The following is a 13,307-nucleotide window of genomic DNA, read 5'->3' on the forward strand; positions in this document are numbered from 1 at the left end:
TGTTAATGCAGCAGTTACTCAGTTAACACAGACTCAGTGCCCTCCCCCGTCCCCGAGCCCCCGCCCTGAGGCGCCCCCCACCACGGTAGCCCCTGCCCTGAGGCGCCCCCCCGCGGAAGCTTCCCACCCTCCGCTCTGAGGCACACCCCCGCCCCCGCCCCAGCTCACTCCTGCTTTGCTTCCACCCTGAGCACACCGTCGCTGCTTCACTTCTCCCGCCTCCCAGGCTTGCGGCGCCAATCAGCTTAGGTGCCGCAAGCCTTGGAGACAGGAGAAGTGAAGCAGCCACAACATGCTCGGGGAGGAGGCAGGGCAGGGGTGAGCTGGGGCGGGGAGTTCCCCTGCATGCCACCACCACCCCCCTTACTTGCTGCAGCCGGCCCTCCCCGCGCCCCCCTACCCCAGCTCCCTCTGCCTGAATGCCGGTGGCAACCAGGGTGGCCGAAGATCCGGCCGCCGTGGTCGCTGCCGAAGAAAATGCCGCCCCCCCCCCAAATCCTAGCGCCCTAGGCGACCCCCTAGGTCGCCTAAATGGTAGCACCGGACCTGAGTTAACCCCTCTAAATCCCAGATTAAATAGAAAGAAGTGCAATATCTTGGAATTTGACTCAGTACATGGGGAAGGTCTGTGGATAAGGACAGGGTGAAGTGTATTGTTAACCTCCCTATGCCAGTTGATACCAAAACTTTGCAATCTTTTTTGGGGCTCACTAACTTCTGCAGGGAATTTATGGTTGGGTACGCAGAGAAGGCAGGTCCCCTGTATGAGGTACTTAAAAGACCACAGTGGACCTGGACAGAGGAGGCAAATAATACATGGGAAAGCTTGAAAGAAGGGTTAATGGAGGCACCTACCTTTGCTGCCCCTAACGACAAATTCCCCTTTGTATTGTACCCCAGTGTGAAGAATCTCTGTATTGTTAGTGTGCTTACACAGGATACTGGTGCTGGGGAGAGACCTGTTGCTTATTACAGCAGTGCATTAACAGGTGCAGAAAGCAAACTGGGAATTTGTGAGCAAACTGCACTACACTACAGAAAGCTCAGGCAATTATTCAATCATAGAATCATAGAATTCAAGATCAGAAGGGACCATTATGATCATCTAGTCTGACCTCCTGCAAGATGCAGGCCACCTAAGCCGATCCCCCCACTCCTTTAGCAAGCGACCCCTGCCCCATGCTTTGGAGGAAGGCGAAAAACCTCCAGGGCCACAGCCAATCTACCCTGGAGGAAAATTCCTTCCCGACCCCAAATACGGCGGTCAGCTGAACCCCGAGCATGCGGGCAAGACTCTCCAGCCATACCCTCTGGAAAAAGGTTAAGAATATCATATCATTGACCCATTGTACTATTTACCAGTGTGGCACTTAATTAACCTATTGACTAAGCCCGGTATCCTATCATACCATCTCCTCCATAAACTTATCTAGCTTAATCTTAAAGTCATGGAGGTCCTTCGCCCCCACTGTTTCCCTCGCTAGGCTGTTCCAGTATTGCACTCCCCTGATAGTTAGAAACCTTCGTCTAATTTCAAGCCTAAATTTCCTGACTGACAATTTATATCCGTTTGTCCTCGTGTCCACATTAGCACTGAGCTGAAATAATTCCTCTCCTTCCCTGGTATTTATCCCTCTGATATATTTAAAGAGTGCAATCATATCTCCCCTTATCCTTCTTTTGGTTAGGGGAAACAAACTGAGCTCCTCAAGTCTCCTTTCATACGACAGGCCTTCCATTCCTCGGATCATTCTAGTGGCCCTTCTTTGTACCCGTTCCAGTTTGAATTCATCCTTCTTAAACATTGGAGACCAAAACTGCACACAATACTCCAGATGAGGTCTCACCAACACCTTATATAACGGGACTAGCACCTCCTTATCCCTACTAGAAATACCTCGCCTAATGCATCCCAAGACCGCATTAGCTTTTTTAACGGCCACATCACATTGCCTGCTCATAGTCATCCTACGATCAACCAGGACTCCTAGGTCCTTCTCCTCCTCCGTTACTTGCAACTGGTGCGTCCCTAGCTTATAACTAAAATTCTTGTTAGTCATCCCTAAATGCATAACCTTACACTTCTCACTATTGAATTTCATCCTGTTACTAATACTCCAGTTTACAAGGTCAACTCCAACTCCAGTTTACAAGGTCAAGGTTATTGGAGCAAGCAATGTGATTGCAAATAGTCACCATCCACTGGGAAAATTACTCAGTCAGGAAAATCTGTCTAAGGATATGTGAGAGTAGGTAAAGCCATTCAGTGGGTCTTTGCTCTCATGTCCGAGAATGTTCAATTAGTCCCACTGAAAGAACTTGAAATCTCTGTATGGGGATGGACTATAAGCAGTCGAGAACATGTTTGTGAACCCCAACGGGAATCCAAAGCACACCCTGTCTTTAAAGCAACCCCAATTGAACAGGTGATTGTAGAAACCATTTGTTTGCGGGTGGTAGTTCATTTTACACTGCCTTGAAGAGCTCTGTTTAACTGGAAACCTGCAAATAGTTAACTTCTTCCAGTACAAATTGATCAAAAGAGGAACACAGTCTGCAGAAGTGTCAGCGGTATTGGAAGTTTTACCTAGAATGAAGAACAAGCTGTGACGAAGTGGGAGGTTTTCTTGGTTTTCTTGTGTTTTCCAGTGGGTTGCATGCAGAGGGAGGGGGACTCAGTGTCCCCGGGTGTACTGGTTTAACAAGGTGAGGGGAGAGGGAGTTTGTTGTTACAGAGGACCAGAGAGGGAACTTGGGACCCTGGCCAATGGCCTGGAGGATGGAGACCCCAGCGATCGGTGACCTTGTGACCCAGAGACCCAGCTCAGGAGTCACAGCTGGTTCAGGGGGGAAGGATAGCTCAGTGGTTTGAGCATTGGCCTGCTAAACCCAGGGTTGTGAGTTCAATCCTTGAGGGGCCCATTTGGGGAACTGGGGTAAAAATCTGGGGATTGGTCCTGCTTTGAGCAGGGGGTTGGACTAGATGACCTCCTGAGGTCCTTTCCAACCCTAATATTCTATGATCCTATGAGGACAATGGGCTGTGAAGAGAGGACCCCAGTGACCTGACCGGCCAGAGGAGGGCTGAGAGGAGACCCAGGCCGTCCTGTTTACCGGGAAAGAAGACAATGGACAGAGGCAGGACTTGGGGCTGGGGATATCAGAGGCCCCGCTGGGAAGCAGGGGGGTTCTGGGCTGGAAAGGGGAGCAGGCAGAGCCCACCTGGATGCAGGGAGACGGGGATGTGCTGGGCTGAGGGAGGCGAGGCCCCGAGAGTTTCCTGTGCTGTGTTCAACTCTCAATAAATGCTCCTGTTTTACGCTGGCTGAGAGTCTCTCCAGTCTAGAGAACAGGGTTGCATCAACCTGTTTGGGGGTGAGGAGGCCCGGGGGGTCCAGAGCGCGTAGACTCCCTGAGGGGGCCCACGGCGAGAAACAGGTGTGCTAAGGCTCAGGGAGGTGCAGCTCTAGGAGGTGGAGGGGCCTGACCCCAAGAGAGAGTGGACCCCCGGGAAAAGGGCTGTCGCACTGAAAGGGGCACCCCCCACGGACCGCACGGGGCCACGAGTGGGCACGATCTGTGAGTCCATGACACAAGCAAACGGAGCTAATAATAGGAACTGATTCAGATTACGTTTAAAAGGGAACCACCGTCTACCTACCATGGTGGAATAGTGTAGATTTTACAGGAACTGACAGATCCGAAATTAAACACCAGACCTTATGGCAGCAAATTGAGAAATTGGCAAGGCAGTATCAGAGGCTCCAGATGGTTAAAATAAAAGCCAATAAGAGGACAGGTCCATTGTAAAAAGGAAATGAACAAGCAGATACGTTGACTAAGGAAGCAACACTCACTGGAACACGGTGGGAGCCCACGCCCGTGGCAGTAACCACCCACAAGCAAAGCAAAACAAAAACAAGTGAAGAGACCAGCCAGAAAGAGCTACAGCTTTCACAGGACCTGCAGGTAAAAGATGATTTAATACAGCAGTGGATAGTAGAATGACCCTCACAGTGGCAGGGTGTCCCATTGAGAAAGAAGGGAGACCTAATTATGGTTAAACCAGAAAATGAACGGGTTCTGGTAATCCCTCGGCAGATGCAGGACCTCCTTTTAGGATAGATATAGGGTTCAATTTTGGGATGCCACCCAAAACAGGAAGAGGCATTAGAAAAACTTTAAAAACTGGGATGGTGGCCTGGAATGAAAGAGGATTTAAACCTGCATATTCATAGCTGTTTAATGTGTGCTAAGCGAGACCCTGCTAGAAGTAAAAGATATGGAGAGTTAATGCAGCAACTGTTAAAAGGCCCCCTCCAACGTTTACAGCTTGATTTTGTGGGACTCCTAGAGGAAACAGATTTTTGTTTGTAATTGTGGATAGTTTTAGCAAATGGGTAGAAGCATTCCCTACTAAAAAGGAAAATAGTGCTGCAGTTGCAAAAATGTTAATAACGGCGGGGCCTGCCACACAGCATTTATTCTGACAATGGTCCTGCTTTTATGAGACAGGACATGGACTGGTATTCCCCTTCCTTTACCCGTCCCCTACCACCTGCAATCTGGGGGACAGGTGGAAAGGATGAATAAATCTCTTAAAATTGAACTGTCTAAAGAGTGTAATGAGGTGGGAACAAATTGGGACATGGTACTGACATGGGTTCTGATAAGGATCAGGAGCCGTGCAAATCGCATGACAGGATTTAGTCCCTATGAAATACTCTTTGGGAGACCTGAGCCTGGCTGGGAAAACATGCTGTAGCCCCCAGATCGTGAAACAATTACTACCACATTGAACAACAGCTTTAAATATTGGTTGGGCACAGTTCAAGGAGCAGCTGCAGCACAGCAAAAAATGAACCAGGCATTTGATGGAAGCAGTGATATCAAACAATGGCAAATTGGAAGCCATGTTATGGTTAAAATTGAACAAGCTCCAAAGAAAAATTTCCCAAAGGAGAGTGGTTAGGTCCTTGGCCAATTTTGATAAATTAGGGTCCTCTCTGTACTTGGTTGAAATAGAGGAACAGCCTTGGTGGAAACATGCCATGCAATTAAAGGAATACAAGGGTTTGTCATAACTAGAAAGGGAAGGGTAATAACCCTCCTATATACAATACCCAAACCCTTTTACCTGTAGGGTTAAGAAGCTCAGGTAACCTGGTTGACACCTGACCCAAAGGACCAATAAGGGGACAAGATACTTTCAAGTCTGGGGGTGGGGAAGGCTTTCGTTTGTGCTCTTTGTTTTGGAGTTGTTCGCTCTTGGGACTAAGAGAGACCAGATATCAATCCAGGCTCTCCAAATCTTTCTGAACCAGTCTCCCATATTTCACACTTGTAAGTAACAGCCAGGCAAGGAGTGTTAGTTTTATCTTTGTTTTCTCAACTTGTAAATGTACCTTTTGCTAAGAGGGTTTACCTCTGTTTGCTGTAACTTTCAACCTAAGGCTAGAGGGGGTTCCTCTGGGCTCTTTGAATCTGATTACCCTGTAAAGTTATTTTCCATCCTGATTTTACAGAGATGATTTTTACCTTTTTCTTTTAATAAAATTCTTCATTTAAGAACCTAATTGATTTTTCATTGTTTTAAGATCCAAGGGTTTGGGTCTGTGTTCACCAGGACTAATTGGTGAGGGGATATTCTCAAGCCTTCCCAGGGAAAAGGGTGTAGGGGCTTGGGGAGAATTATTCTCAAGCCTACCTAGGAAAGGGGGGTTAGGGACTTGGGAGATATTTGGGGAAAGACAGAGTTCCAAGTGGCTCTCCATAAATATTTGGTTAAAATGCTTGGTGGTGGCAGCATATTTTAACCTAAGCTGGTAAAAAGAAGCTTAGGGGGTCTTTCATGCAGGTCCCCACATCTGTACCCTAAAGTTCAGAGTGTGGAGGGAACCTTAACAGGGTTAAACTGCATATTACATGTTCTGTGCTTTTTTACAGAAAATCATACAGGATAAGTGGTTATGGTAAGCACAATGGAATCCTTCCAAATGAATAATGGAAGCTTTATGAGCTTTAATCTCCGAGCTCCATCAGCGCCCCGATTGTTAATATATATTGCTTGGAATCAATTAAAAAGATTTGAGGTGTCCAGACCTTACCCCATTAGACAATTGAGTGCAAAGGGACAAATTACTTGGGTATTGGTAATGTGATCACCATGTGGTGGAATGATAAATACACTTCCGTGTGGAAGCAGGACCAAGTAGGGAAACAGCCTTTGTGGATGTTGGGATAAGGAATTTAATGGGTTAATACCACACCTATTGTTCCCTTGGGAACAAGATTCCTGTTCCTGAACCCCCTAAGTGACCAAATGATTCTGGTGTTATTGTACTGGGATTATATTCCCCTGGAGCAGGCCCGCAAAAACCATAAATGGCTGGAATGAAGTTAAACCATTTAGGTCCTATGATATTAACAGTTTGACATTACCGCTGCTACTAAGGGTACGTCTACAGTACAAAATTAATTTGAACTTATTCGATTCGAATTTTCGGAAGCTATTTTATACATTTGGTGTTGTGTCCCCCCACTAAAGCACTTGAATTCGGCGGAGTGCATCCACAGTACCAAGGCTAGCATCAAATGTCAGAGCGGTGCACTACAGAAGACAACCATTTACTGCCTTTTATTGGCCATCTTGAACCAACCAGCTTTCGTGCCCTTTTTCCAGGATTACCCGTACAGGCGCCATAGCAAGCATGGAGCCCGCTCAGATCTCCTTTGCAGTTTTGACCATTGTAAATACTTCACGCATTATCCAGCAGTATGTGCAGTACCTGCAAAACTAGGTGAGGAATCGATGACTGTGTGATTACTATACTGAGGACATGGACACAGACGTTCCTAGAAGCACGGCATGTGGCGATTGGGAGATCATGATGGCATTGGGCCAGGTTCATGCCGCGGAATGCTGATTCTGGGCCCAAGAAACAAGCACAGTGTTGGGACCACATAGTGTTGTAGGTCTGGGATGATTCCCAGTGGCTCCAAAACTTTCGTATGCGTAGGGCCACTTTCACGGAACTTTGTGACTTGCTTTCCCCTGCCCTGAAGCGCAAAGACACCAGAATGAGAGCAGCCCTCACAGTTGAGAAGCGAGTGGCCCTAGCTCTATGGAAACTTGCAACGCCTGACAGCTACTGGTCAGTCGGGACTCAGTTTGAGTGGGCAAATCTAATGTAGGGGTTGCTGTGCTGCAAGTAGCCAACACAATCATTGACCAGCTGCAATCAAGGGTAGTGACTTTGGGAAATGTGCAGACCACTGTGGATGGCTTTAATGTGCTGGGGTTCCCTAACTGCGGCAGGGTGACAGACGGAACGCATATTCCTATCTTGGACCCGGCACACTGGGGCGGCCAGTACGTAAACCGCAAGGGGTACTTTTCCATGGTGCTGCAAGCACTGGTGGATCACAAGGGACGTTTCACCGACATCAACGTGGGATGGCCGGGAAAGGTGCATGATGCTCGCATCTTCAGGAACTCTGGTCTGTTTGAACAGCTGCAGGAAGGCACTTACTTCCCAGACCAGAAAATTACTGGAGATTCCATACTCCAAAGAATCAAAAGAACGTTCTGCAATGGATAGGAGGACAACAGGACAGTGCGCTGCCAGAGCCAAGACACAAGGTATAACTGGACATGCTTCGGAAGTCGACAGACTTTTGTGTCCATTCGTGATTGTTCATATCACTGCGTTGCCGGATATCTCAGAGATAGTAGATAATGTCTGGACACTTGCAAGCATGCTGAAGAGGAAGAATGTCCAAGCCATCTTCAAATAAACCTTTCCTGTTCCAAGAGTAGAGGAAGAGAGAATGCAGAAGTTTATGGAAATGAACTGCTGGCTAGGTAAGTGATGCAGGATTTTGGTTTTGTAGAACAATGGTCAACCTTCTGTGGGGAGCGAGGTCTGTATTGTTTGAATGGCCTCCACCTCAGTAGAAAGGGGACCAGTCTCCTTGGGGAGAGACTGGCTAGAGTTGGTTTTAGATGGGGTATATTTGGCCTGCTGGGGGCCTCATAGTCCTCCTGCAACCCAGTGCCCTCCAGCCCCAAGAAACAGCGGGCTGAGAAGAGAAGAACAGTGAAGGTGAGTCCTCCAAGCTTGCCTAGATAGGAGTCTCTGCATCAGCCATTTTGGAAAGAACAGAGACCTGGTCCTCCAAGTGCTAGAAGGGGAACAACAGCCAGTCAGGGACCAGCTGGTCCAGATAAATGAAGTTCCTGGCCTTCGCAATTCAGTTCCAGGCTGAGACCAAAGGAGTGCAAAAGGGGGCTCCTCTCTGGCCAAAAGAGCCTGACAATCAAACAGTGACAGAGGATGTGGAAAAAGCTACCGGTAATGTATTCAATGCTTTTTTTTGCCTCTGTCTTCATGAACAAGGTCAGCTCCCAGACTGCTGCACTGGGCAGCACAGTATGGGAAGGAGGTGACCAGCCCTCTGTGGAGAAAGAAGTGGTCCAGGACTATTTAGAAAAACTGGACAAGCACAAGTCCATGGGGCCGGATGCGCTGCATCCGAAAGTGCTAAAGGAGTTGGCGGATGTGATTGCCGAGCCATTGGCCATTATTTTTGAAAACTCATGGCGATCGGGGGAGATTTCAGATGACTGGAAAAAGGCTAATGTAGTGCCATCTTTAAAAAAGGGAAGAAGGAGGATCCAGGGAACTACAGGCCAGTCAGCCTCACCTCAGTCCCTGGAAAAATCATGGAGCAGGTCCTCAAGGAATCAATTCTGAAGCACTTCGAGGACAGGAAAGTGATCAGGAACAATCAGCATGGATTCACCATGGGCAAGTCATGCCTGACTAACCTAATTGCCTTCTGTGAGGAGATAACCGGCTCTGTGCATGAGGGCAAAGCAGTGGATGTGTTATTCCTTGACTTTAGCAAAGCTTTTGATATGTTCTCCCACAGTATTCTTGCCAGCAAGTTACAGAAGTATGGGCTGGATGAATGGACTATAAGGTGGATAGAAAGCTGGCTAGATCATCGGGCTCAATGGGTAGTGATCAATGGCTCCATGTCTAGTTGGCAGCCGCTTTCAAGCAGAGTGCCCCAAGGGTTGTTCCTGGGGCCGGTTTTGTTCAATACCTTCATTAATGATCTGGAGGATGGTGTGGACTGCACTCTCAGCAATTTTGCAGATGACACTAAACTGGGAGGAGTGGTAGATATCCTGGAGGGTAGGGATAGGATACAGAGGGACCTAGTCAAATGAGAGGATTGGGCCAAAAGAAACCTGATGAGGTTCAAAAAGGACAAGTGCAGGAAAGGACCTAGAGGTTACAGTGGATGAGAAACTGGATATGAATCAACAATGTGTCCTTGTTGCCAAGAAGGCTAACAGCATTTTGGGCTGTATAAGTAGGGGCATTGCCAGCAGATTGAGGGACATGATCATTCTCCTCTATTTGACATTGGTGAGGCCTCATCTGGAGCACTGTGTCCAGTTTTGGGTCCCACACTACAAGAAGGATGTGGAAAAATTGGAAAGAATCCAGCGGAGGGCAACAAAAATGATTAGGGGTCTGGAGCACATGATTTATGAGGAGAGGCTGAGGGAACTGGGATTGTTCAGTCTGCAGAAGAGAAAAATATGGGGGGATTTGATAGCTGCTTTCAACTACCTGAAAGGGGGTTCCAAAGAGGATGGATCTAGACTGTTCTCAGTGGTACCTGATGACAGAACAAGGAGCAATTGTCTCAAGTTGCAGTGGGGGAGATTTAGGTTGGATATCAGGAAAACCTTTTTCAGTAGGAGGGTGGTGAAGCACTGGAATGGTTACCTAGGGAGGTGGTGGAATCTCCTTCCTTAGAGGTTTTTAAGTTCAGGCTTGACAAAGCCCTGATTAGGATGATTTTGTTGGGAATTGGTCCTGCTTTGAGCAGGGGGTTGGACTAGATGACCTCCTGAGGTCCCTTCCAACCCTGATATTCTATGATTCTGTGATTCTTTGATCTTGAATGTTTGTGGATTAATGTCCTAACAGATATGCACAAGCTTGAGTATTAGTTGGTGTCTGTACAGATCATCAGATAACAGTAGGAATAGGGTGACCATCTTCTCATGTCCCTATCTGTAATGAGCAGGGGAAAATGCTGCATGATCATGGGGGACTTCAGTTTGAGTGACACATACAGTAAGTCTCATGCTGCCGTTAGTAAAACATCCTTGGTATTTCTAAACATCATAGATAGGGCTCCCTGTCCATGACTTTCCACAACCTCCATGAATTCTGCAGTGGCCAGTGTGGCTGATCGCAGGGCCGTCCAAGCAGCTGGCTCCAGGGTCAGCTGTTCAGGTGGCCCCGGGAACAGCCAAACTGGCCGCTGCTGGGTGGCCCCGCAGCCAACATTTGGGCAGCCCCGCAGACAGCTGCACAAGCCACTTATGGAGTGGCCTTGAGGCCAGCTGAACTGGCCACTGATTGAGTGACCCCAGGCAGCTGGCCTCGGGGACCTGAGCAGCGGCCAGTGTGGCTAGCCTGGGGTGCGGCTGGCCCCTGGAACCAACTGAACAGTGGTCCTAGGGGCTGCCGGAGCCACCGCTGCTTGGTGGGCCTCAGCAGTGCTCCTGGGATGGCCCCCCACAGTTGGTGCCTCTGGGCCTGTCCCCACCCAGCAGCTGTCCTGGGGGCGGCCAGCACTGCCACGTCGCAGCAGACCCCCAGCAGCTAGTGCTGCTGACAATGCCCCACACCCAAAGAGCAGTTTCCCCCGGGGTGCCACACCCACCACTGCCCCCCACCCCAAGATTTAGTCAGGGATATAAGACCAAGAACCAAACTCTGCCCTCAGAGACACACAAGCAACTCCACTGCCTTCAATGGGAGCTGAGTGTGTGCGTGTAATGGCAGAACAGCCCCCTAAAGATGGTGATAGGTGATTTGGGAGCCTCACCAGTGCCAAATAAAAGGGAACAATCACTTCTTTCGATCTACTGGAAATGCTCTTACTAATACAGCCCAATATGCCATTGGCCTTTTTGGCAACTAGGGCACACTGCTGACTCATATCCAGCTTCTCTTCCACTGAAATCCCCAGGTCCTTTTCTGCAGAACTGCTGCTTAGCCAGTTGGTCCCCAGCCTGTAGGAGTGCATGGGATTCTTTCATCCTAAGTGCAGGACTCTGCACTTATCCTTGTTGAACCGCATCAGATTTCTTTTGGCCCAATCCTCCAATTTGTCTAGGTCACTCTGGACCCTATCCCTGCCCTCCAGCGTATCTACAACTCCCCCCAGCTTAGTGTCATCTGTGAACTTGCTGAGCAGGGCCAGCTCCAGGCACCAGCATTCCAAGCTGGTGCTTGGGCCGGCAATCTGTAAGGGGTGGCAGTCCCTGTTGTTTTGCCCCCAAGCAGCGCACTGAATTGCCGCCGCAGATGGCAGGGGCAGTCCGTGTGCCGTTAGGGCAGCAGGTGCATTTCCGCAGTGGCGGCAATTCGGCAGCAGCTTCTATGTTTAGCTGTCCGCGGCGGCTTCAGCTAAACATAGAAGCTGCCGCCAAATTGCCGCTGCCGCGGAAACGCGCCTGCCGCCCTAAGGGCACACGGACTGCCCCTGCCGTCCGCGGCGGCAATTCGGCGCGCTGCTTGGAGCGGCGAAAACTGTAGAGCTGGCCCTGTTGCTGAGGGTGAAATCCATCCCATCATCCAGATCATTAATAAAGATGTTGAACAAAAACGGCCCCACGACCGACCCCTGGGGTAACCTGCTTGATACCGGCTGCCAACTAGACATTAAGCCGTTGATCAATACCCATTCAGCCCAACAATCTAGCCAGCTTTCTATCCACTTTATTGTCCATTCATCCAATCCATACTTTTTTAACTTGCTGGCAAGAATACTGTGGGAGACCGTTCAAAAGCTTTGCTAAAATCAAGATATATCACGTCCACTGCTTTCCCCATATCCACAGAGCCAGTTCTCTCATCACAGAAGGCAAACAGGTTAGTCAGGAATGACTTGCCCTTAGTGAATCCATGTTGACGGTTCCTGATTACCTTCCTCTCCTCCAAGTGCTTCACAATGGTTTCCTTGAGGACCTGCTCCATGATTTTTCCAGGGACTGAGGTGAGACTGACCGGTCTCTAGTTCCCTTGTATCTACTTCTTCCCTTTTTTAAAGATTGGCACTGTATACTCTCTGGTTTCTTTCAGCTGTACAAGCGGTGCTTAGACAGTGAACACTTCCCCTAAACTCTTAACCAGCTGGTGTGGATGAGCCCCTGGCAGGGAAACAGCTGGTCTAGTGAGCTTCAGTGCCCCTCAGTCGCTGGCACATGTTCCCAAATCCCTGAGAAGTCAAGAGAGTGTCCAGGTTGGTGTAGAATGTCCCCTTAGTTTTTCAAGAGTTCATTTGCCCTCGTGGGATCAAGATGCTGGTGCCACAAGCTTCCAGTTGGAAAAGTGAGTGTGACTCCAGTTATTGGTGAGAAACTGACCTTTTTCTGGCCATGAAGCCTTCTGCTAATCCCATCTGCCATCCTGTCTAGTGTGTCCAGGAATAGTACAGGACCCCATCAGGTAAGGTGCTGGCAGAGGCTGCTCTAGGTACATGCAATGTAGGCAGGTGAATAAGGTGGCAGACTTCTGGGCAGCTGCCTACAGTGGCAAATTTAGCCTGGCCGCCCCCCAGTTATGCAAGACCACAACACCACTCACTGGAATTTGGCAAGGCCGCCCTTTCCTTCATGATAGAGAAGTGACGGGGCCAAATCTGCCACCCTAGGCCTCTGAGGAGGGCGATGGTACACCGAAGTTTTGCCTAGGGCGGCAGATTGTCTTGAGCAGCCTCTGGGAGAGAAGTGCTGATTTCAACATGCTCTGATAAAAGTCAATGGGAGTTGAGCAATCTCAGAGCCAGGAAGTGGTAACGACCAGCAACTGGAACCACAGAGATTCTATGATTCTGCACTTATCTGGAGAGGAAATGGGTGGGCCATGGTCCCTGACCTGGAAATTCTGAGAATGGTAAGTGTGACCACAGGCGTCCGTTCCCTTGGAAAGGCACAAAGACAGCTCCTATCAATATAAACTGCACCAACGGCAAGAAGCAGAACATAGACATCCGCAGCCATGCACCCGGACAGCTCCTACCACAAATGGGACAACTCTGATCAGGTGGAACTGACAGTGCAGGGAGCGAGTACAGTACCTGGGAGAGGCGGTAAAGGTGAGCTGGTCTGAGGAAGGGTGGGCTTGTGATTAAGGAGCTGCCCTGGGAGTCAGGAGGCCTATGTCCGATTCCTGGCTTCACTAATTTAAGGTTAGCTAGTGGCCACACGC

General features: G+C 49.1%; 1 protein-coding gene across 2 annotated transcripts in view; it reads left to right on the forward strand.

The window, feature by feature from the left end:
* LOC123353447 (low affinity immunoglobulin epsilon Fc receptor-like) overlaps positions 1-13,307 on the forward strand; it is an 82,044-nt gene that overhangs the window by 53,211 nt on the left and 15,526 nt on the right. The window contains exon 1 of one of the 2 annotated variants that reach the window (XM_044994541.1): positions 11,987-13,194. The exons of the other annotated variant lie outside the window; for it this stretch is intronic. Within the exon in view, the coding sequence (XP_044850476.1) occupies positions 13,098-13,194 (97 nt within the window). The 5' untranslated portion in view covers positions 11,987-13,097. Of the gene's footprint in view, positions 1-11,986; positions 13,195-13,307 lie in introns of those variants that run through there. 2 annotated transcript variants of the gene reach the window in all.

Source organism: Mauremys mutica, chromosome 20, assembly GCF_020497125.1.
Source record: "Mauremys mutica isolate MM-2020 ecotype Southern chromosome 20, ASM2049712v1, whole genome shotgun sequence".
Lineage (NCBI taxonomy): Eukaryota > Metazoa > Chordata > Testudines > Geoemydidae > Mauremys > Mauremys mutica.